This window comes from Pezoporus flaviventris, unplaced genomic scaffold (assembly GCF_033815535.1).
Source record: "Pezoporus flaviventris isolate CSIRO_AGI_PZ_B2104156 unplaced genomic scaffold, CSIRO_AGI_Pfla_v1 ptg000136l, whole genome shotgun sequence".
Taxonomy (NCBI): Eukaryota; Metazoa; Chordata; class Aves; order Psittaciformes; family Psittacidae; genus Pezoporus; species Pezoporus flaviventris.
Window position 1 is genome coordinate 383,334 of NW_026892684.1, and position 23,922 is coordinate 407,255.

General features: G+C 42.1%; 1 protein-coding gene across 6 annotated transcripts in view; it reads left to right on the plus strand.

Moving 5' to 3' along the window:
* The window catches only part of LOC133282714 (nuclear factor of activated T-cells, cytoplasmic 3-like), a 92,926-nt gene extending 69,487 nt beyond the window's left edge, over positions 1–23,439 (plus strand). For 2 of the 6 annotated variants that reach the window (XM_061478904.1, XM_061478910.1), the window contains one exon: positions 19,909–23,439. In XM_061478904.1, coding sequence (XP_061334888.1) covers positions 19,909–20,033 — 125 coding nt within the window. In that variant the 3' untranslated portion in view covers positions 20,034–23,439. Of the gene's footprint in view, positions 1–4,012; positions 4,095–19,908 lie in introns of those variants that run through there. The other 4 variants (XM_061478906.1, XM_061478909.1, XM_061478905.1 and 1 more) reach the window with 2 other exon arrangements.
* Positions 23,440–23,922: the final 483 nt, after the last annotated feature.

The window sequence follows — 23,922 nt, forward strand, 5'->3', positions numbered from 1 at the left end:
TAATATACACAGGAAAACTATACTCCTCCTAACATTTCAAACAGCCCTTTTTATCTATTAATAAAATTAAAAAAAAGTACTTCTTAGTAAAGTTGGCATTGAACCTGAAATTACTTGAAGAAACCCTGTCTTATGGCTTGGGATGGTAACTTGCAAGGCAACCCACCACATTCTCGATAGCTTGCCATAGCAAACACAGCCTGCCATACAACTGGTTTTGATCACAGACCAACAGAATGAGCTGTCTGCTCCACAGCAGAGAGCACTGAGGGTTAATTATAGCCTGGCAGTGCCTTTTGGGTTTTTTTTTTAGGGAAAGTTGACACTGGTTGCTGGTCACGTGGAGTCAAAACCAGACTACATATACTGCACTAACCCCTGTGATGTAGCTGCAGGGATTCTTTACATGAATGCGGCTGATTGATGGAGTTCCACCTGGAGATGACAAAGGCCTGTCCCCAAGGAAGTGTGCACTGCAGTCTAGCCATGATGTTCTTTGAGGTTTACTGATCCTCATTACCTGTAGGTACAGCAATTCACTCATCTGTCCTATAAGTTACGCAAACTCCTGGGTGGATGCAGCAAATGCTGTGAAACCTAGACAGTTGATATGATCTGCTATTGATGGCTTGGCTTCGTGAGCGAAGATTTGGGAAGGGCTTTAACCACGCTTACTACAAGCACAATGACCAAGGGCATGTGGGATATGCAAATCTAGCTGGAAATAAAAGGGTGCTTAGACAGTCAGGAAGTGTCTGACCAGGACTGTCATCTCCTGCGCAATCTCAAGCTACCCATGCGCTGGTCCGCCTGCATGCAAGGTTGGATCTGCAGCTTCCCATGCACCTTGTCACCTACCGTTTTGACCCTCGCCTGTCCATACAGACAAGTGAGAGTAAGCCCTTCCAGCCTGCGCAGTGGATTTTTTAGATGAGGCACAGCTTGCGCAGAACTGGCCCTACCCTTTACACCTGAGGTTTAACTGCCATGGCCTAGCTAGCTAGGATGGTGACAGCAAAGTCCACAGGTCGTAGGTTTTGTAAGAGTGTCCTTCTCTTCGATGGAGGACCATACAAGGTTAGATGAGCTCCATCAGCCCGGGTTTGAAGATAGGAGTTCTCCTATGAGGAAGGCCTGTCTTTGCTAGCGAAGATTCAGGAAGGGCTTTAACCCACATATTCTGAACAAAACTGTCATTTCCTGTGTCAGTCTTGTGCGACCGATGACGCAACAGCACAGCATCAAGTGTCTAGGCGGGATTCTGACTTAGAAGCGTTCAGTCATAAGCCCGTAGATGGTAGCCTTGCGCCAGTGGCTCCTCAGCCAAGCGCACACACCAGGGGTCTGAACCTGCAGATCTGCTATACAATTATATCAAACATCTTTTTTCAAAGCATATTAAAATCTCCACTCTCTGCTTAAACCACAGCACCCCTGCAAACAACCATGAATTCTAGAATATTTTTGGGATCCACTTTTCTTAAACCAGTACATCTTCTAGACCTAGTCCCATTGCCCACACATCCTGCTTCAGTTCAGTAGTAGTAAGGGATAGACAGGCTAAAATTTGAACCAAGTAGTGGTACAAAAATGAAGTTTCTTGACTTCTGTAGGAAGAGATCCTTTGAACCAAAGCTGGTGCATATAATTGAGGGTTTAAAGTTTTTCTTAACCTTTCTTTACTTAAGGGAGGAATCAAGACAAAGAGGTGGTTCATAAAAGCATGGATTTTTTACCAGTTAAATAGATTGATCTACAGGATGTCCATTTGCTTCATTTCTAGTTCAATGTAATAGTTTTGATTTTAGTGTTATATTCTTTGGGTTTGAAACGCATTATAGTATTGCTTAAGGAAGTAAAAACCTCTCTCAAATGTTTATGAAATTATGAGGTAGAAAGGTATTTTAATGTATATTTACCCACTACCTTAAGTCCTGCCTGTTGAACAAAATCTTTATGTTATATTGCATGATTTTAAAAGGCTGTTGAATTATTTACCATGTTTCACAAACAACAAATAAATATTAGCTGCCTGAGGCAAGTGAATGCTTCATTCCAGAAGGTGCTGGCTGGAGATGTGCTACACATGACATGTTTTATCAGGGATTTGTAAGAGCAAAACCTCAGTGCTGTCAGCAGCTTCATTAGGAGCCCTCAGTGTGCAAAATTGATTAGAAAAACTGCTTTGAATCGTATTTCTCTTCTAAAGTGATAGATAATCCTTATAATCTAAGCTATGCAGAGTTTATGGTGCAGAGGCTGTTGCTTATAAGAGCTAATTAACTCCACTGTCCTTTCTAGAGGCTTTTTGTCAGCGTTTGTTCTCTGCTCCTTTGAAAGCCTGAGATTTAAAGAGGATTACTAGTAAAAGTTAATTTGTTTCATCCCAAGGTAGTTTTCTGCCCATCTCCCTGGATTCATTAGATCTTTATTTAAATGTCACTTTCTTGCTGGTTCTATCATAGTTGGTGAGAAAAACATTATTTTCTTAATCTCCTATTTGACAAGAATTTGTCTTTTATCTACTCCTTTCTTTCAAAATGGCAGTGGACATTTTCATTGAAACCCAGATCATACTTTCCACTTCCTCTAACTTTAAGGTTTAAATAAGCATAAGAAGTCATCCAAAGAAGTAATTTGAACTGCTTGAATTTCAGGAGGAAGTGTAAGAATAGACTTTTTCATTCTTCCAGGAATCACCCCTAAGCAGGGCTTAGAAATCATGCTGGCAAAGCAAATGTGTGGTTCTATCCAGGAGACACAAATTAGCCAACTTTCAGAGTAATTTTGTTAATTGTATTAAAGCTTGATGTACTAAACTTGCAGCTCTCTCTTGGGCAGGGAAAAGCCCCCAAACCCAACCCAGTATACTTTTGCATGCTCTGCACAGTCATGGATCACAACTGAACAAACAAGCATTTGTTAGTTAAAATAATAAATACACGAGTCTACATTCATATTTCCTCCAGGAAAAACAGTAGAATCATAGAATAGTTAGGGTTGGAAAGGACCTTAAGATCATCTAGTTCCAACCCCCTGCCATGGGCAGGGACACCTCACACTAAACAATCTCACCCAAGGCTTCATCCAACCTGGCCTTGAACACTGCCAGGGATGGAACATTCACAACTTCCCTGGGCAACCCATTCCAGTGCCTCACCACCCTAACAGGAAAGAGTTTCCTCCTTATATCCAATCTAAACTTACCTTGTTTAAGTTTTAACCTGTTACCCCTTGTCCTGTCACTACAGTCCCTAATGAAGAGTCCCTCCCCACCATCCCTATAGGCCCCCTTCAGATACTGGAAGGCTGCTATGAGGTCTCCATGCAGCCTTCCTGAAGGGAATTCAGTTCTTCACTTCCTCCTTGTTTCTAACTTTTCCTTGGTCTGCCAGAGCCACCTCTACCAAGATCATAGGTTTCCAACACTTCAGCCTGCATATGGCCTGACTGCAGATCAGTACCTGGGACAGAATATGCAGACAGCCTGACAAGTAAAGGGGAAGCTAACACCTGTTTACAGCAATGGTTTCCTCTGGTGAAAGGCTAGGAAAAATAAAAATAAAGGTGTTATTTAATAGTACTCTTTTGCCTGCCTTGTTCAGTGGAGGTGCTGTAAAATGACATAAGCACTTTTAATTTGACCACAGTAATTAAAGCAGATTGAGAAAATTGCAGGAGGAATGTTCTAAATTAACACACATACTAAAATGAGATATATGTAGTATAAAATTCATCATGATACAACTAGGCAGACATCCAAAAATATTAACTATTACCTTTATGGCTCTGGCTGCTAACTGAAATTAACTAAATATATAAGTGATATTGGTTTTAATAGGCACTCTGATACTTTATAAATGCTTATGTTGACATATGTAGTAGTTGTAAATGAAAATATTTAATGTTAGTGCTATTAAAAGAAAATTGAAAGTCACTTCCTGGTTGAGTGAACTGTAACATCTTGGTTTAGTCCAGTCAGTAGTTATGTCTGTCTTCTTCTCTGACACAGACAGTTTTATCTCTGACCTGGAATACCAGCCATCAGGTTCAACAGAGAAATGGACTCAACATTCAGCACTCATGTCTAACTCCTATGTGGAAAATCTATAGGGTGAGTCTACTTACTGAAATGTTTGAAATTGGAACACGAAGGAAAGGAGAAGGTGTTTTATTAGTCTTAACATCTACAAGTGAACAGTGTTATGCAATGCTTAAGTATTGCTATAATCGCACACCTGTGTATTCTGAAATAGTTGTCAATTCAGAAGCTGTGAACCAGGTGTTCACTTATTCATTAAAAATCCCCACTGAAAGCATATGTAGCTTCCACAGAACTTCCTCAGTGCTGTAGGATCTAGTTCAGCAACAGGATATGAAAAATCTTAAGTCAGATATGGGCAAGGATACAGAGTGGGCAAATCAGTTAACTGTGACAAATATAGAATGCTTCCCCTTTTTTAAAAAGAGGAAGCAATGTTAATTTAAATAGATGGAATGCAGTGGCATGCACTGTCAATCCAGGTATTTGGGATACAAAGTCATAAATAGATTTCTAGTTGAATGTGCACTTCTTAATGGGGAAGAATTGTCTGGATTTATTTTAAGATGCTTTCAGCTTCTTCATGTCACATATAAAGGAGATAATTTTGCACCGTGACTTTTAAATAATGATATTAGAAATTGATGCATGGTATATTGGTCTCGTTCGTGTTTATACTTATTCTTAAGTGTTTTTCACTTAATTATAAACATGCCTAAAATGCTAAACAATACCAACCCTTTTTTTCCCCCTATATATATATAAACACATATAACACATTTTACTTTCCCCATAGATTTTTAAAGGGGGATACCTGTAAGTTTACAGTTGATTTGGAATTGGTACCCGGAAAGTGACCAAGCTCTGTGTGTAGCCTTAAAACTCTCACACAGTGAGTGTGTAGACTGATCTTAAGTTTGCCCATGAACCTAAAATAAATCACAATGCTTTACCACCTTTCAAAAAACTGACATAGTTCTGCTTTCCTTACATATCAAAATGTTACTAGTAAAGCAAGTAGCTACTATTCATAATGCCCTTCCAGGTAACTCCCCCCACTTTATATACTGAGCATGACATGCTGTGGTATGGAATACCCCTCTGCCTAGTTCGGGTCAGGTGTCCTGTCTCTGTTTCCTCCCGGCTTCCCCTCCTCCCTGGCAGAGCACGAGACTCAGAAAGTCCTTGGTCAGAGTAAACATTACTTAGCAACAATTAAAAACATAGGTGTTATCAGCATTGTTCCCAGGCTGAAAGTCAAAAACACAGCGCTGCATCAGCTACTAAGAAGGAGAAAAACGACTGCTATTGCTGAATCCAGGACACAAAAAGAGTTAACATTTCTACATCTTGAAACAGCAAATCAATTAATAAGATAGCAGTTATGTCTTAGATTATTTTAGCTTTCTTGACTATGTATGTCCTGTGCAACTTATTCTGGTGCTACAGAGTAATTGTTGAAAAGCAACCCCCCAAATACCATTGCCCTCAAGTGTGGACACACAGGAATGTTAGAATGGTTCTGTACACTGAAGAATGTTTAGCATCAGACAAGCTGACTGTATCAACTAGTATTACAGAATGCTTACAGATACAGATTTCAGATCTAAATTAGGAAGAGAATAGGTTCTAAATTACACTGCTGAACAGGAGAGCAGCTGTAACAATCATGTGGGAGGATATCAACCAATCTGCAAAGAAGACAGGAAATACACTAATGGAATACTTGAGTCATGCTTTTTAGAATGGATGTGATGACTGCTTCATGGAGCACTAAATCATAAGAACCCACAAGGGGAAACAACTCTTTATTTGGTCCAAAGGAGCATACAGAAACTGCCTAAAAAAAAATAATTAAATATCTTACTTTGTTTAGTATCAGTTTCAGCATTACAGGCTGTGATGAATTTCAGAAGGGGAATTACAGGAAAACAATAAAACTAACTTAAGAAAACACAGGTGGTCAAAAGGATATAGTTGTGAGAAGTTTGAGAACTATTTATGAGGGTTAAGATTAAGTGTACAAATACTCTGCAGTGAGAGAGACTACAAGCTGCTTCCAAATGCAGAGGACAGAAGAGAACATGAAAATTACTAGGTTAAATGTGTTGGGTTAACCTGGCCCACAGATGATAAATCAGGAATTCAGTTATAATTAGATAAATGAACTTCGAAAGGCTTCTTTATTGATGTTCAGAGTTCTGTTGAGGAATTCCTGTCTTGCATCCTGACAAGAAGGAAGTGTGGCAGGAGGGCCAGGAGACCTCCATGGATGGATAAGGAGCTGCTGAGGAAACTTAGAGGGGGGAAAAAGAAGGTTATAAAAGGTGGAAGCAAGAACAGGTGGCCTGGGAAGAATACAGGGATGTTGTCTGGGAAGCTAGGGACCAGGTTAGGAAAGGTAAGGCCCAGTTAGAATTAAATCTGGCAAGGGATGTAAAAGATTACAGGAAGGGCTTCTATAGGTAAGTAGCAAATAAAAGACAGACTAGGGACAAAGTAGGCCCCCTCCGGAAGCTATCCAGAGAACTGGCTACCCTGGATTTGGAGAAGGCTGAGGTTCTTAATGACTTCTTTGCCTCAGTCTTCACTGGCAAATGCTCTGACCACACCACCCAAGTCTTGGAAGGCAGATGCAGGGACTGTGAGAATGAAGACCTTGGGCCCACTGTAGGAGAGGATCTGGTTCGAGACCATCTTAAAAATCTGAACATACACAAGTCCATGGGACCTGATGAAATCCATCCGTGGGTCCTGAATGAGCTAGTGAATGAAGTTGCTAAGCCACTGGCCATCATATTTGAAAAATCATGGCAGTCAGGTGAAGTTCCCAACAACTGGAATAAGGGAAATATAACCCCCATTTTCAAGAAGGGGAAAATGGATGACCCGGGGAACTACAGACCAGTCAGTCTCATCTCTGTGCCTGTCAAAATCCTGGAGCAGATTCTCCTGGAAGGCATGGTAAGGCACATGAAAAACAACAAGGTGCTTGTTGACAGCCAGCATGGCTTCACTAAGGGGAAATCCTGCCTGATCAATTTGGTGGTCTTCTATGATGGGGCTACGGAACTGATGGACAGGGGTAGAGCAGTTGAAGTCATCTACCTGGACTTGTGCAAAGCATTCAACACTGTCCCACATGACATCCTTGTCTCTAAATTGGAGAGATGGCAATTTGATAGATGGACCACTTGGTGGATAAAGAATTGGCTGGATGGCCACACAGAAAGAGTTGTGGTCAGTGGCTCAATGTCCAGCTAGAGACCAGTAATGAGTGGTGTCCCTCAAGGATTGGTGTTGGGACCTGTCTTGTTCAACATCTTTGTCGGTGACAGGGACCGTGGGATTAAGTATGCCCTTAAGAAGTTTGCCGATGACAACAAGCTATGTAGTTTGGTTGATACGCTGGAGGGAAGGAATGCTATCCCGAGGGACCTTGAGGCGCTTGTGGGGTGGGCAGATGCCAACCTTATGAAGTTTAACCAAGTGCAAGGTCCTACACCTGGGTCGGAGCAATCCCAGGCGCAGCTACAGGTTGGGCAGAGAAGAGATTCAGAGCATCCCTGTGGAGAAGGACTTGGGGGTGTTGGTCGATAAGAAAATGAACATGAGCCGGCTTCAGTGTGCACTCGTAGCCCAGAAAGGCAACCATATCCTGGGCTGCATCAAAAGAAGCGTGACCAGCAGGTTGAAGGAGGTCTTGTGAGACCTCACCTGGAGTATTGTGTGCAGTTCTGGTGTCCTCAACATAAAAAGGACATGTAACTGTTGGAACAAGTCCAGAGGAGGGCCACGAGGATGATCAAGGGGACTGGAGCAGCTCCCATATGAATATAATCTGTTCACTGGAAAAGTGAATGCTGCATGCAGTCCTCATAGCAGCCTTCCAGTATCTGAAGGGGGCTTATAGGGATTCTGGGGAGGGACTCTTCATTAGATACTGTAGTGATAGGACAAGGGGTAATGTGTTCAAACTTAAACAGGGGAAGTTTAGATTGGATATAAGTAAGAAGTTCTTTACTGTGAGGTTGGTGAGGCACTGGAATGGGTTGCCCAGGCAATTTGTGAATGCTCCATCCCTATTGGTTTTCAAGGCCAGGTTGGACAGAGCCTTGGGTGAGATGGTTTAGGGTGAGGTGTCCCTGCCCATGGCAGGGGGGTTGGAACTAGATGATCTTAAGGTCCTTTCCAACCCTAACTATTCTATGATTCTCTGATTAATCCACCACTTCCCTGGGGAGATTATTCCAGTCGCTGTTTGTTCTCAGTGTGAAAAACTTTCCTCGTGTCCAGTTGGAATCTCTTCAATATTAACGAACTTCTGCCCATCAGCCCTTGTCTTTAATGTGTGACTTCTTGTTAAAAGGGAGTCTCCATTTGCGTTGTAGCCACCCTTTAAGTGTCAGTAAAACAATTTCAGAACAAGCAGATCAACAGATAGTGACCGTTCCCCTCAGATAGATGACATGCCAGACAGTAGCTCTGAAAGAGTAAGCAACAGTTGAACTATTAACTGTAATATATAACCACTTGCTTAAATCTTAGTTGGAGCCAGGGTACTGGGAGTTGGTAAATGTGACACTGCTGCTGCTCAGCAATTGAAAGTAGTGAAATAATCCCAAGCTGTCTAGAAATCTCTACAGGAAGACCTTGTGATTTAAGAAAATCAATTAGTTAAAGGACTGGAAATTAGTGTAAGTGAAGGACAAAACCCTGCCCTAATTCCATACATACAGGGATAAGCTCTTTGAACTGTTCTTATTTAAAGCTGTCTTAAATTTAAAATGCACAATTCCATGTAAGCTTGCTCCATAGTGTTAAAAACAGTCTTAAAAGGGTGAATAAATTATAAGAATATTTAGAAAGCCAGCAGAAATAAAGAAATGCTACTATATAGATCTGTTACATGCCCGCATCTTGTCCCTGATGTCCCAGAAGCATTAGATGTTGTGTTGTGGGGTGCTTAGAAGTCTGGATTGCAAATTACAAGTTTTAAGAGAGAAATCTTCATGACCAGTCTGACTGTTCATGCAGCAAACAGCTGGAGCAGCTCTGTCCCAAGCGAGCCTTCAGTGACCAAGAGGCAAAGCCCTTGGCTTTGAGGATAAGGAGAGAAGGGGAAGCCTCCGAGGGGTGTGGCCCAGCTTTCTGTCAAGCTCAGTAGCTTGGCTGTTGTGTGTGGGGGTCAGTAGGGACTTAAAAAAGCAAAGAGAACACTATGTACAATCAAAACAGTGGGAACAATCCAGTCTAACAGAATTGGTGGTTGCTCTGATTTTACAAGCCTGATAGCAGGTCCAGAAGTCAGAGCTGGTTATCTTCACTCTGTTTTTCTGCTGATGCTGATGTTAGTGTGCTGCTTCATGGTTTTTTTTAGAGGTTATAGGGGCTTGAGCCTCCAGATGACTTCCAGGGCTTTTCAGTACAGCAAAGAAGAGGAAGAACAAAACAAAACAAAAACCACCTTAGCATTTCCTAGCAGCTGCTGCAAATTTGCATGCTCTAACATCTTTTACAAGTGACAAATCCATACAATACAAGGTGTAGTTTCTTATTAGCAACTGGCTAGTAAATACAAGTAGTTTTATACACAAAATCATAGCTTCTAATAATAGCTACTTTACAAGCAAACATATATTCAAGCTGTTACTTTTCATTTGCCCCCAAGTGATGTTTCACAATCATTCGTTTTTCTCTTCCTCTATCTCATTCTGCTTGGGGTATTCATGGTCAGCTGCTCATTTGGCTTCAAAATCAGCCAAATTATTTCCAATTTCCTGATCAGAGTCACCTTGTTGATGTCCTTTACAGTACATAATAGCTACTCCTTCAGGTAGCTGAACAGCTTCCAGTAATTGTAGAATTTCTGTAGAATGTTTAATCTGTTTCCCTTGTGTGTTCAAAAGTCCTCGTTCTTTCCAGATAGCACCATGTGCATGCACCACACCAAATATGTATTTGGAATCAGTCCAAATATTTATCGTTTTATCTTTAGCCAATTCCAGGGCTCTCGTTAACGCTATTATTTCTGCCTTCTGGGCAGAGGTGTTTGCGGGTAAAGATTTAGCTTCTATTACCTGTGAAGTGGTGGTAATGGCATATCCTGCCTTTCGTTCACCATTTTCATGAAGCTACTGCTATCAGTAAACCACGAATCAGCATCTTCCAGAGGTTTTTCTTTCAAGTCTGGTTGGCTCGAATATACAGTCTCTATAGTGGCCAAGCAGTCGTGTGTTAGTGTCGTGGTTTAAACCCAGTCAGGTAACTTGTTCACTCACTCCCAGTGAGTGGTGCCGAGCTGACAACAATCGAGGTCCGTGTCCCCCCCCCCCACCGGGGTTCTCCCCCACTCCCGGAGGAACGGGGAGGAGGATCGAAAGAGTGCAACTCCCACGGGTTGAGACAAGAACAGTCCAGCAACCAATGTACACAAATCACCACCGCTACTATCAACTACAACAATGATAAGGGAAAATAACAAGGGAAGAGAATACGATACCACCGGCAGGGAAGACGAGTTCCACCCAGAAGCCCGTGTCCTTCCGGGTAACTCCCAGTCACCCCCCACCCCGGCCATGACGTGTGGTATGGAATACCTCCCTGGCTAGCCCGAGTCAGGCGCTCCATCTCTGCTTCCTCCCGGCTTCCCCTCCTCCCTGGCAGAGCATGAGCCTCACAAAGTCCTTGGTCAGGGTAAACATCACTTAGCAACAACTGAAAACATCGACTTCACCAACACTGTTCGCAGGCTGGAAGTCAAAACACAGCACTGCACCAGCTAGCACAAAGGAAAAAAAAAAAACATGACTGCTACTGCTGAACCCAGGACATTATCCACCCCTTATTCCATACCATTCACGTCGTGCTCAGATCCCACATTTTCAATACACCATCGCTCTCCCATATATATACATCCATATACATACAGACCAAGAGGAAAAGATCATTTTCTTAGTGCATGGACCAATCCCTATAATGCTGCCGAGTCCATTCGGTCCATGATGTTCAAAGTTCATTCTCTGTTGGGATGATGGCTGGAGGGAAGTCAGGGCCAGTCGCTGGTGACCTGGAGACATCTAGTTGATGGGCTATAAAAGCATTACACAGCAGGCAACGGCATACAATTGAGTTCACTGGCTGTTTTCCCCTAAAATCAAATCCCCTTGAGGTATACATTGGACTTCCCCATCTTCCCGCATTACCCACCAAGTATATCCAGGTCCCTGAGCAAAAGCAATCCCACGAGTGGGTTTGCCTTTACCTGAAGCAGGAATAACCCAGACTGTCTTCCCCAGCAAATTCTTCATATGCACCACGGGAATTTTGTCCCCCTCTACAATATGTAAAAGTTCTGACTGGGCTGGGCCGGCCCTGTTAGCAGATCCTCTGGTGTTGACCAACCAGGTGGCCTTTGGTAAGTGTGTATCCCAATGCTTGAAAGTTCCCCCACCCATTGCTCTCAGTGTAGTTTTTAACAGCCCATTGTACCGTTCGATTTTCCCAGAGGCTGGTGCATGGTAGGGGATGTGATATACCCACTCAATGCCATGCTCTTTGGCCCAAATATCTATAAGGTTATTCCGGAAATGAGTCCCATTGTCTGACTCAATTCTCTCTGGGGTGCCGTGTCGCCACAAAATCTGTTTCTCAAGGCCCAGGATGGTGTTCCGGGCAGTGGCATGGGGCACAGCGTATGTTTCCAGCCACCCGGTGGTTGCTTCCACCATGGTAAGCACATGGCGCTTGCCTTGGCGGGTTGGTGGCAGTGTGATATAGTCAATCTGCCAGGCCTCCCCATATTTATACTTCAACCATCGTCCTCCATACCAAAGAGGCTTTAACCGCTTGGCTTGTTTAATTGCAGCACATGTTGCACACTCATGAATAACCTGGGCAATAGTGTCCATTGTTAAGTCCACCTCTCGATCACGGGCCCACCTGTATGTTGCATCTCTGCCCTGATGGCCTGAAGTGTCATGGGCCCACCGGGCCAAAAATAATTCACCTTTATGTTGCCAATCTAAGTCCATCTGAGCCACTTCAATCTTAGCCGCTTTATCCACTTGTTGGTTGTTCTGGTGTTTCTCAGTGGCCCGACTCTTGGGTACATGGGCATCTATATCGTACCTTCACCACCAGGTTCTGCACCCTGGCAGCAATATCTTTCCACAGTGCAGCAGCCCAGATGGGTTTACCTCTGCGTTGCCAGTTGCTCTGCTTCCATTGCTTCAACCACCCCCACAGGGCATTTGCCACCATCCATGAGTCAGTATAGAGATAAAGTACTGGCCAGTTTTCTCGTTCAGCAATGTCCAGGGCCAGCTGGATGGCTTTCACCTCGGCAAACTGACTCGATTCACCCTCTCCTTCAGCAGTTTCTGCAACTTGTCGTCCAGGACTCCATACAGCTGCCTTCCATCTCTGATGCTTTCCCACAATACGGCAAGAGCCATCAGTAAACAAGGCATACTGCTTTTCACTTTCTGACAGTTTATTATATGGTGGGGCTCTTCAGCGCGCACCACCTCCTCCTCTGGTGACATTCCAAAATCTTTGCCCTCTGGCCAGTCCATGATGACTTCTAGAATGCCTGGACGACTGGTTGCACGTTGGCGCCACGTTGGGCGCCAAAAAGAACTGTCGTGGTTTAAACCCAGTCAGGTAACTTGTTCACTCACTCCCAGTGAGTGGTGCCGGGCTGACAACAATCGAGGTCCGTGTCCCCCCCCCCCACCGGGGTTCTCCCCCACTCCCGGAGGAACGGGGAGGAGGATCGAAAGAGTGCAACTCCCACGGGTTGAGACAAGAACAGTCCAGCAACCAATGTACACAAATCACCACCGCTACTATCAACTACAACAATGATAAGGGAAAATAACAAGGGAAGAGAATACGATACCACCGGCAGGGAAGACGAGTTCCACCCGGAAGCCCGTGTCCTTCCGGGTAACTCCCAGTCACCCCCCACCCCGGCCATGATTTGCTGTGGTATGGAATACCTCCCTGGCTAGCCCGTGTCAGGCGCCCCATGTCTGCTTCCTCCCGGCTTCCCCTCCTCCCTGGCAGAGCATGAGCCTCACAAAGTCCTTGGTCAGGGTAAACATCACTTAGCAACAACTGAAAACATCGACTTCACCAACACTGTTCGCAGGCTGGAAGTCAAAACACAGCACTGCACCAGCTAGCACAAAGGAAAAAAAAAAAAAACATGACTGCTACTGCTGAACCCAGGACAGTTAGTGGTTCTGTCAGTCATTCCTGCAAAAAAGATGCTGGATTCACAACATTAGTGACCACAATTTCTATATCATCTTGTTCCACAAGGGTGGCCTGGTATTTTAAGAAGCGTGAGGGAGATAACCAGTGGGCTCCTTTCTGCTCCAGGTCTGTTGATACAACATGGGACACTAGCACAGTAATCTTTTGTCCCAAGGTGAATTTGCAAGCCTCTTCAATATTCATGATGACTGCTGCCATAGCCCTTAGGCATCCAGGCCATCCTTTGCTTGCTTCATTCAGCTGTTTTGAAAAATACTCCACTGCCCTTCTGTATGGTCCTTGTTTCTGAGCAAGGACCCCAAGGCTATTCCCTGTTCTTCATAGGAATATAGCCAAAACAGTTTAGTCACATCTGGAAGTCCCAGAGCTGGAACTCTCATTAGCTCTGTTTTTAAATTTCTAAAAACCTCCTCTGCTGAATCAGTCCAGTCCAGAGAGGGAGGGTTTCCCTTCAACAGTTCATATAGTGGTCTTACCAGAACACCATAATTAACAGGTGGCCAGCCTATGTTGGAAGAAGTGTCCAGCAATATCTATAAAGGTCTCCAAGGGTCGATAGAAACATGAACATATATTTGCCAACTTCTAGTACATGAGTATCACAGAGAGACTGTATCAAATGAGTTGTATATGGGGTCCCAAGTCCACGGTCTACCACAGTCTGCCTGATACCCCTGATAAGAGCATACAAGAGACCTTCCCACCACGGGTCTTGATCCAGAACATAAACCACCAGGAAAGCACACAAAATATCTGCATCCCCCACTGGTCTCGCTTCTCCCTTTACAGCTGTGCATTTATCATGAGGATCTGGGAGATATAAATCAGGCTCCTTTTCCAGATGAAAAGGCTCCAGGTCAAAAGGACCATCCAGGTCAGCATCAGAATTATCAGGCATCAGAACCTCAGGAGCAGCAACAGCAGACTGATGAACATGCACAGGCTCCTTCTTGGGGTCAATAGGGCCTGGGTCAAAAAGATTGTCTTCATCTCTGTCCTCAGTCTTTGCAGCCGTGGCGGCAACCGGCGGAGGTTCAGGAGGGGGGGGGGGGGGGGGGGGATATACTGGGCTCCATGATCTCACTTTTTGACTTTAACATCTCTAAAATAGTTCTCCAAATGCCTAACAAATTTTTCACAGTGTCATTGCCTTTTGTAACTGCACCCCACAATTTAACTCCTGCCCCATTCCACAAAGAGACCTCAAATACGGTAGACTCATCAATCTCTGGATAATGCGTCTTCAACCATTTCAACATTAAATTTAAGTCTGTCTCTTTAAAGGTTACTCCCTTCACCTTAAGAAGGACTGAAAACATCCATAAAACGGAGGCTTCTTCCTTAGCGATTTTTTCCCAAGTCCCAAGCTCAAAGGCTTCATTAACCCCCGGATCAGCTCTTTATCTTTACTCCAGAGCAATAGTCTTTTTACAAGAATATCATCATACTCTATCCCTCTCGCTGAGAGGATATGCTGGAAGAGCTTAAGGATGACCATTTCTTCTTTGCTTAAGTGATTCCCCATCCTAATCCTCTTCCAGCCCAGTCGTCTGTTACCTTATTTGCACCACACAGTGTCTTCCGGGCTCACAAGGCTATGTTCCGAGGCATCTACCTCCCGATCCTGGTCCTGCCAGATTGAACCCAGCCAATGTCCCTGTGGCTCCCCGTTTTCCACTTTCTTCAGTGCCATGCGCTTTAATTCCTTCAGTTTCAATATGAAAAATAAGGGGGTGCCCCATGTTGGGCGCCATTTGCTGCAGAAAAAATATGGACTCAGTAAGAGATCAATATGATCAGACCAAAGCCATTTATTGCAAAGCCTTAACTCCTTATATACTATTGCTTACATGCACTTACAGTGATTCGGCATATTATGATTGGATACATGTCTTGAAGACCCTTAGTGACTAACATATAATTGGTTAAGCACAGGTGTGAGAACTTGACCTCAAAAGCTTGCCAACAGTCCACAGTTCTCATAACTCGGTGAATTCCAGCTTCTTCTTACCTTGCTTGCTTAAGCTTCCTCAGGCCTCTCATGGCTTTGCTGTATCTTTTGGGATTATTCAGTGTTCATGTACAAAATATCCATTCTCCTGTGAGAACACTGTCTCCACAGGTTATGTATTAAAAAAGCCATGCATCTTGGTTTCCCAGTATCTAGTTGCTAACTGGATGGCTTTTAAGACTAAGCAAAAAGGCATATGAAATCTTTCTAACTGTATTTCTAGGAGAGCATAGCCCATGCACCATATAGTCAAAAAGAGGAAAGGTGGGAAGTTCTTCTGGAAGTATAGAAAAAAAGTTTTCTTTTGTTTCTAAAGCATCATAGAATGGTTAGGGTTGAAAAGGACTTTAAGATCATCTAGTTCCAACCCCCCTGCCATGGGCAGGGACACCTCACACTAACCCATGTTACTCAAGGCTCTGTCCAAACTGGACTTGAACACCGCCAGGGATGGAGCATTCACAACTTCTCTGGGCATCCCATTCCAGTGTCTCACCACCCTTACAGTAAAGAGCTTCCTCCTTATATCCAATCTAAACTTCCCCTGTTTAACTTTGAACCTGTTATTCCTTGTCCTATCACTACAGTCCCTAAGGAAGAGTTCCTCCCCAGCATCCCTATAGCCCCCCTTCAGATACTGGAAGGCTGCTATGAGGTCTCCACACAGCCTTCTGTTCTCCAGGCTTAACAGCCCCAACTTTTTCAGCTTATCTTCATACAGGAGGTGCTCAAGTCCCCTGATAGTCCTCGTGGCCCTCCTCTGGACTTGTTCCAACAGTTCCATGTCCTTTTTATGTTGAGGACACCAGAACTGTACACAATACTCCAAGTGAGCTCTCACAAGAGCAGAGTAGAGGGGCAGGATCACCTCCTTCAACCTGCTAGTCACGCTCCTTTTAATGCAGCCCAGGATACAATTGGCTTTCTGGGCTGTGAGCGCACACTGCTGCCTCAGATCCTCTCCTACAGTGGGCCTAAGGTCTTAATTCTCACAGTCCCTGCATCTGCCTTCCAAGACTTGGGTGGTGTGGTCAGAGCCTTTGCCAGTGAAGACTGAGGCAAAGATGTCATTAAGAACCTCAGCCTTCTCCAAATCCAGGGTAGCCAGTTCTCTGGATAGCTTCCAGAGGGGGCCTACGTTGTCCATAGTCTGTCTTTTATTTGCAATATAACTATAGAATCCCTTCCTGTTATCTTTCACATCTGTAGCCAAGTTTAATTCCAACAGGGCCTTAGCTTTCCTAACCTGGTCCCTAGCTTCCCTGAGAACTTCCCTGTATTCTTCCCCGGCCGCCTGTTCTTGCTTCCACCTTTTATAAGCCTCTTTTTTCCTTCAGCATTTCCTCAGCAGCTCCTTATCCATCCATGGAGGTCTCCTGGCCCTCCTGCTGCACTTCCTTCTTGATGGGACGCAACACTCCAGAGCTTCTACCCGGTGATCCTTGAATATCAACCAACAGTCTTGGGCCTCCCTGCCCTCTAGGGCTCTATCCCATGGAACCTTACTAAGCAGGTTCCTGAAGAGGCCAAAATCTGCTCTCTTGAAGTCCAGGGCAGTGAGCTTGCTGCACGCAAATCATTGCTATAGCCTGATTTCTGTCCTTGCTCAGGACTGTTGCAGTTGATTTTTTCTCCCAGTTTGTCACCCACGAACTTGGATTTTGCTAGGTGACATTATAGAAAACCTGTGTTTATGCTCATAAGTTAAGTTTTCAGCTTTAATCACAGACCACTAAACATTCTGTTGTTGACCCTGTGTGGAAGAAAGTAATATGTCATTCAAATGATATGGCATTCAAATGATAACCTATGGATTTTTGTTTAAGCCTTTAAACAAATACAATTTTCTCCATAACAAATTAGTACAAAAAGGAAAATGCAATAGGTATGGTTTTACCTTCAGTCTTGTACATTTCTGTGCAGGATTTTAACTCTTCTAACTGACTATGTGATTTACATTTTAAGTGTCTTTCTTTAATTTATGCCACTCCACTGTCAGAAAGACAAGTTAATTACATCAGTGCTGGTAAACACATAATGACCTTCTTATAAAGCTAAACGTTTCTGAATTAGATACATGGTATCCTCTCAGTATTTTGTGCCTTAAAGCTCAGTTGTACAGCTCTTCAGAGAGCTGTTCCAAAGGACTTCCAGGCTGCCTATTTTTGGTAAATACCCAATACGGCTTCTTTACAATGTTTTTCTCAGGCTGTAAAAACCAGCCTTATCTAGAAAAGCTGCTCTTCTGATTTAAACACCCATTTGCCGTCTGCTAGCCTGCATGCTAGCTCCGGACTCCCCAGGTTCTCACTCATCCTTTTCACAGCTCCCAAGCATGTTGTGCACAACCTGCAGAACTTTGGCAAATAAAACACCACATGAGCAGCTATTGTATTCCCAGTTTAACATGTTTTAAGGAAGATTTACTGCCACATGGCTACATGTTGATCAGTTAAACACCCTTGCCTGTGGGAACTACAAAGCGTTGCAACAGTATAGTCCAGTTTGCCCTGATGTTGTCAATACAGATACATGTCATCAAAACTTAAAGGAAGTAACCATCCAGGAATTGCAAAATATAGAAGGTGGTTTTATTTAATGTTGTTTTTTATTGTACCACTCAAAGTTTTAGTAGTACTGAACAGCTGCAATATTATATTTGCACAAAGCAATTGTTAAGTCACATAGAATAGATTATAACTGTGAGAGGTCCTGTGGTTACAGCAAGCTACGAGTGCCTGACAGAAACTGATGGGAGCATAGTTCTTGTAAGTGAACATCTAAATTCTGTTTAAAAAATAAAATAAGAAGTCTTGTTTTTTAACAGCTGTTTACTTATACATTGTGTTGTCATAATAAAAATACTTGAAAGAGGATCCTACCTGCAGTCACACCATTTTCAGTGTCATAGTGAAAGTGAAGTTCATTGAATGAAAGATCTTTTGAAGCCAAATAAATTGTAAGTCTCATGATGCTCGAGGGAGTTGGTTACTACGTAGCTCATCTGAACCTTTGGGCGGCAATAATGTGCATTTTTAACAAGCTGTCCTTGCACTCATGCAAGAGAACACCATTGCCATTGACTGACCTTTAGATAACAAGGACCTCCTCCATGGTTACATATGGGTGCATGACATAAGGTGATTTTAAAGCTTTCCTAAGTAAACTAAGTGTCCCTGCCCATGGCAGGGGGGTTGGAACTAGATGATCTTAAGGTCCTTTCCAACCCTAACTATTCTATGATTCTATAATCTAGACTAAACTTAGTTTCAGAGTTGGGTTTTATGTACATTATACATACTTCAGAGCATTCACAATATTATTACATTTTCTTTCAAACCCACTCATGCTAGTGCTGCAGCAAAAGGTGAAGCTCAGACTGTTGAACACCCTATAAACATTAAGAGCAATTGACACTGCCTGTAGATTCATTTTGTTATGTTTCTACCAGACAGGAATGATTAGGAGGAAGCTAAATCCTGCTATGGAAAATGAAGGAAGCATTAAGGGTGGTGAAGTATATCAGTATTTTTCTGTGAAGCTACCCAATGGGGAACAGAAGAGTGAAAGCCTAGGTTCCAAGGCTGCTAAGATTTTAAACAAACAGAAGCAGCTAACTAGCAAAACAAAATTTCTTATTTTTACTAGGAATGGTTCTTACTCAACAAAAGGATCCCGTTAAATGCCTGTTTATAGAAGGTCCAAACAAATTCATATCAGGGGGTTCCTTTTGTTACTGTAATACGTATTCTTGCTGAATAAGAGATACTGCATGCCTACTGCCACTCAGTCATGGAAAACAACAAACAGGAATGACTGTCTCTTCTATTAAATAATTTATATTTTGTTTGTCATCTAATATTTATCTAAAATTTGTCATTACTATTTAATGTGATAATTTTCATCTCCATTTAAAATATTCCCTTTTCTTAAATTTACCATTGCCCATTTAGTAAAATGGACATTTATATCCCTGCATTTAGAATCATAGAAAGATAGAATAGTTAGGGTTGGATCTTTGTCATCTTCCAAAGTCAGTTGGACTGGAATCAATTACCCAGGCTTTAGTGTATCACTCCAAAATTGTCATCTGGTGATAACTTAAGTGCTGCTTTATCATATTCACCATGGTTTCCATCACTTTTAAGTAGTAATGGTTGACTGATCTCTGCTGAATTTGACACACACACAGACGTACAGCCTTATGTGACCTGCTATTAGTCAATCCTAATTCTTCACTGGAGAAAAGCTGACTAATAACTAAGGAAGATTTTCTTAATGCAGTTTCAGAAACAGAAGTATTCAGAAAACTGGGCAATTAAATAGGTATCTGTGTTAAAAATAAGTTAATCCAAGTTCTGAGGAAGTTCCGTAAGTAGCTTGAAAGAGCCAATAGTTACTGGAGTTATTTGTTGTGCCTGCAACACCCTTGAACAGGAGGAGTTCCATGGGAAAACCTATACTAGACTGCTCTATGTTGTGCCTTTCTCTTTAAAAGGGATACACTGATGAGTTCTGCCTTTTGGAAAGCATAAACCCAGTCACTTTTTATTTTTTTTTCCTTTATTTCTAGTGAATGAGATCATAGGAAGAGATATGTCACAGATCCCAGTGTTACATGGACCAACAGCAGCCAGCCAGTCTGCACATACATGTCCTGGATCTCTGGAGACAAGAATATCTGATGGAATCCAGTAACAGATAAGCTTACACCTAAATATTTCTTCGTCCTCTTCCTCTTTAGACTTACTGTGCTTCCAACACTGTGGCCTTTATGAAATGGAACAGTGGATCCTTGTAAAGCCCTTTCAGTGGGTTACATTTTTGATGTAACAGAGCATTTTAGTTATAGTTCCTCAAATACTGTAAAGAGACTTCTTAAAATGGACACAGAATCTACAACAGATATTTTAACTGTTTTAAAGTTAAACAAGCTTTGCTTTCTGCATTTAAATAGAATACTTTTCTATTGTAAGTGCTTCAGATGTGTGGCGATATTAGTTTGGTCTTATAATATTCACAGTACTAAATGTGGAAAAAGATTTAATACACATCTTCAGTGTGCTCCTTTCCCTTAGAGGTAGCATAGTTTGTAACTGATGATTTGTAACACCTTTTGGTCATTTTGGAAAGCCTTTAAAGCTTCTATTGTTTATTTTTTTTAATACAATCTTCCAGTGGCAAATCATACCTGCCATCTGAAGCCAATGCCACGGAAGCCATTGTGTATATAAATACTTTAGTGTTTTCTTTCTTAGATTCATAGGAAGCAAAGCCAAATGTAGACTTGCACTTGTTTATAAACTGAAAATGTTACTTGATAGGCTGCAAAAAGACCATTCCATCATGAAAGTGTTGGGAAAGGACATTCCAAAATTTAACTTATATAACTTTGTGGATAATCTTCCTGTTCTTTATTAGCACTGGCTCCTTCTTGAAATAGCTTTTTAGAAAGTTACACTTGTAATCAAATTTGAGCAGTAGGATTTTAGATTAAAGAACAGCAACATCAAAGTCATGATAGTTACAGGAGAAATTTCAATATTTGCTGAGGATCTAGGTGTTCCTGTTATCCCTGCGGAATACAGTTTTGAAATCACAGATTCAGTGGCATTCAAGTTTTCCATGCAATAAATTGTGTAATCACGTGTATCTTTCATATGCTGTATGCCTGACCATGCCACTTGGAAGTTCTGAGGAGATGACAATTACACTTCCTTAAATTTAAGATGCTTATAAACATCAGTTTTCTAAAAAGTAATTTACTGTGAATTAGGGATTAGGTAGTGTAATTTTCCCTTATTTAATTGTGAATGTGGGAAGCAGAAACTACCAAAGAAACACACGAGATTAATAGCAGCAGTAAACTTTGTGCTGTGCTCAAAGGATGCATTTCCCTTACCTGCATAATCTGATACATTTGAGACAATCTATTTAGATAGCTATTAAAAATCTCAGGCCTCTATGATTAGAAACCTAGGAGAGGATCTGAAACTGCCTACACAGGCCACAAATGCTTCCCTCCACCAGAAGACACTGTTGTTTACAAAGCTTTCTGACATGGAACACACAGGGTACAGCAATCATGGCAAAGTAAGATCAGAAATACATGGAACCTCAAAACACTGAGGGTGTTAGTTCTAGCTCCCCATTTGGGTGAGCCATGATGCTCTAATGAAAATTAAGAGCAAATACACTCTAAAATCTCCAAATATAGAAAGTGTGTTTGCATTGAAACTAGTTAAGACAATTGTGGACATTTCAGCTGTTTAACATATGTGGAGCACATGTGTCTTTCTGTAGAAAATTTACCAGAGATTCTTAAAGTGACAGTAAAATGGTCTTAAAGTGGATACCAAAACTGAATTCTAATACTTGTGAGAGCAAACAGATTCTACTGCTGTTGCATTTTGGCAGATGGTCACAGGGAAAAATTCCCATTGAGCCTTTTGCAAGCACAACATTACCCCTACATTTAAGCCATCACCCAAGCAATACCATAGTAGTTACAAGTAGTTGTAACTGCATTTTTGTAATAATCTGAATCATGAACTTTTTAGAAGAGCATACATTAAGCGGCTGAAGTTATAACTCTTTATCATGTACTTCCTTTTAAGAGTGCAGCCTAAGGCTACTATCTTGATGTTTCATAGTTATTTCTTATAACTTAATGCAAGGCCACTATGTGTGTGCTGGGAATCTTCAGCATCCTTTTTGTGAATGTATTGTTCAGCGGTGCAAATTTTCAAATTTGCAGGAAAAAAAATAGGCAGGGTTGTAGTCTGAAAAGTGTAATACTGCAATTGTCCCTCAGCAATGGTGCTTTACTCTGTCCTCTACTCATTTACATTAAAGAACCTAGAAAAGGATTCAGCTTTTCATACTATATGGGATTTATGCTCCCTAATCCTACTGGCATAGACTCTCCTTGTCAGTTCTCCAAGTAGCTTGAATTCACACTGTACCTAAAATATAGGAGCCCAAACAATCTGGAGTTGCTATGCACTAAATTTTCTGATGCCTTAAATACCTTGATGCCTGTAGACATAGAGATGCTTTCCTATTTAAAAATGAAATTAAAAAAAAAAAAAGCTTTTGATACTAAAGCAGTTTTGTATTTATTTGCCTTGTAAAACCTTCAATATAGGGGTCATTACTTTAGCTTGTATGATAACAAGAGTAAAGAAAGACTGTTAATCTTACATAATTTTAGTGATATAAAAAGCACACAATCTCTGAAGGACTTAGGGGTGTTGGTTGATGAGAAACTTAACATGAGCTGGCTTTGGTGTGCGCTCGCAGCCCAGAAACCAACCACAAGTTGGTTGGACCTAGGCTGCATCAAAAGAAGCATGACCAGCAGGTCGAAGGAAGCAATCCTGCCCCTCTACTCTGCTCTCATGGGACTCCACTTGGAGTACTGTGTGCAGTTCTGGTGTCCTGAACATGAGGACATGATGGTGCTGGAGCAAGTCCAGAGGAGGGCCACAGGGATGATAAGGGGGCTGGAGCACCAGCCATATGAAGACAGGCTGAGAAAGTTGGGGCTGTTCAGCCTGGAGAAGAGAAGGCTGTGTGGAGACCTCATAGCAGCCTTCCAGTATCTGAAGGGGGCCTACAAGGATGCTGGGGAGGGACTCTTCATCAGGGACCATAGCGACAGAACAAGGGGTAATGGGCACAAACTAAAACAAGGGAAATTCAGGTTAGATAAAAGGAAGAAGTTCTTCACTGTGAGGGTGGTGAGGCACTGGAAAGGACTGCCCAAAGAAGTGGTAAATGCTCCATCCCTGGCAGTGATCAGGTCCAGGTTGGACAAAGCCTTGTGCAACATGGTTTAGTGTGAGGTGTCCTTGCCCATGGCAGGAGGGTAGGGTGCTCTTAAAGTCTTTTCCAACCCTAACCATTCTATGATTCCATGCAAATTGAATTACACCACAGAACTCAATAACTGTCTATTTTGTTGACATCACTTCCTTACCCTTAAGTCCTTTCTTCTCCCCAAGTACTTTTCGAAAACTTTTTAATAATTTAGATTATCCTGAAGGAAAGCCTTAACGATGAGGTAGCTTTTCTATACGGAGGGTCAAAGGTCAATGTTAAACCAAAAAAATTAAGGGGTAGTATACTCATCCAGGGGGATAGGGGGGTGATTTCTGAGATCACCACAAACTAGCAATCTGAATTTCTGTAGTAAAACTTACGTGTTATCAGGGTAATTACCATCCTTTTTAAACCAAAGAATGAATATAACATCATGGTTTTGTTCCAATACAAAGAAAGCTTTGAAATTATATTTTTGATACTCATAAAGGATTTCATTCCTTGAGGTTTGGAAACTGTTCAAATTAAAGTTTTATATTTAAAAATGTGGGACAATAAAGATTAAGTTCTAGATGTTTACAGAGCCTTGCATTGTAATTTCATGTACATTTTGTATTTAAAACATTTTTGTAAGTTATGAATGCAGTGCTACTTGCAGAAATAAAGGGAAAACTTGCATTTAGGCTGTTAAATCAGAACATTCAAATAAATGAAAAGAATGCAAATGCATTGTCCTTTATTTAAAATGCAGACCCAGAGGGTG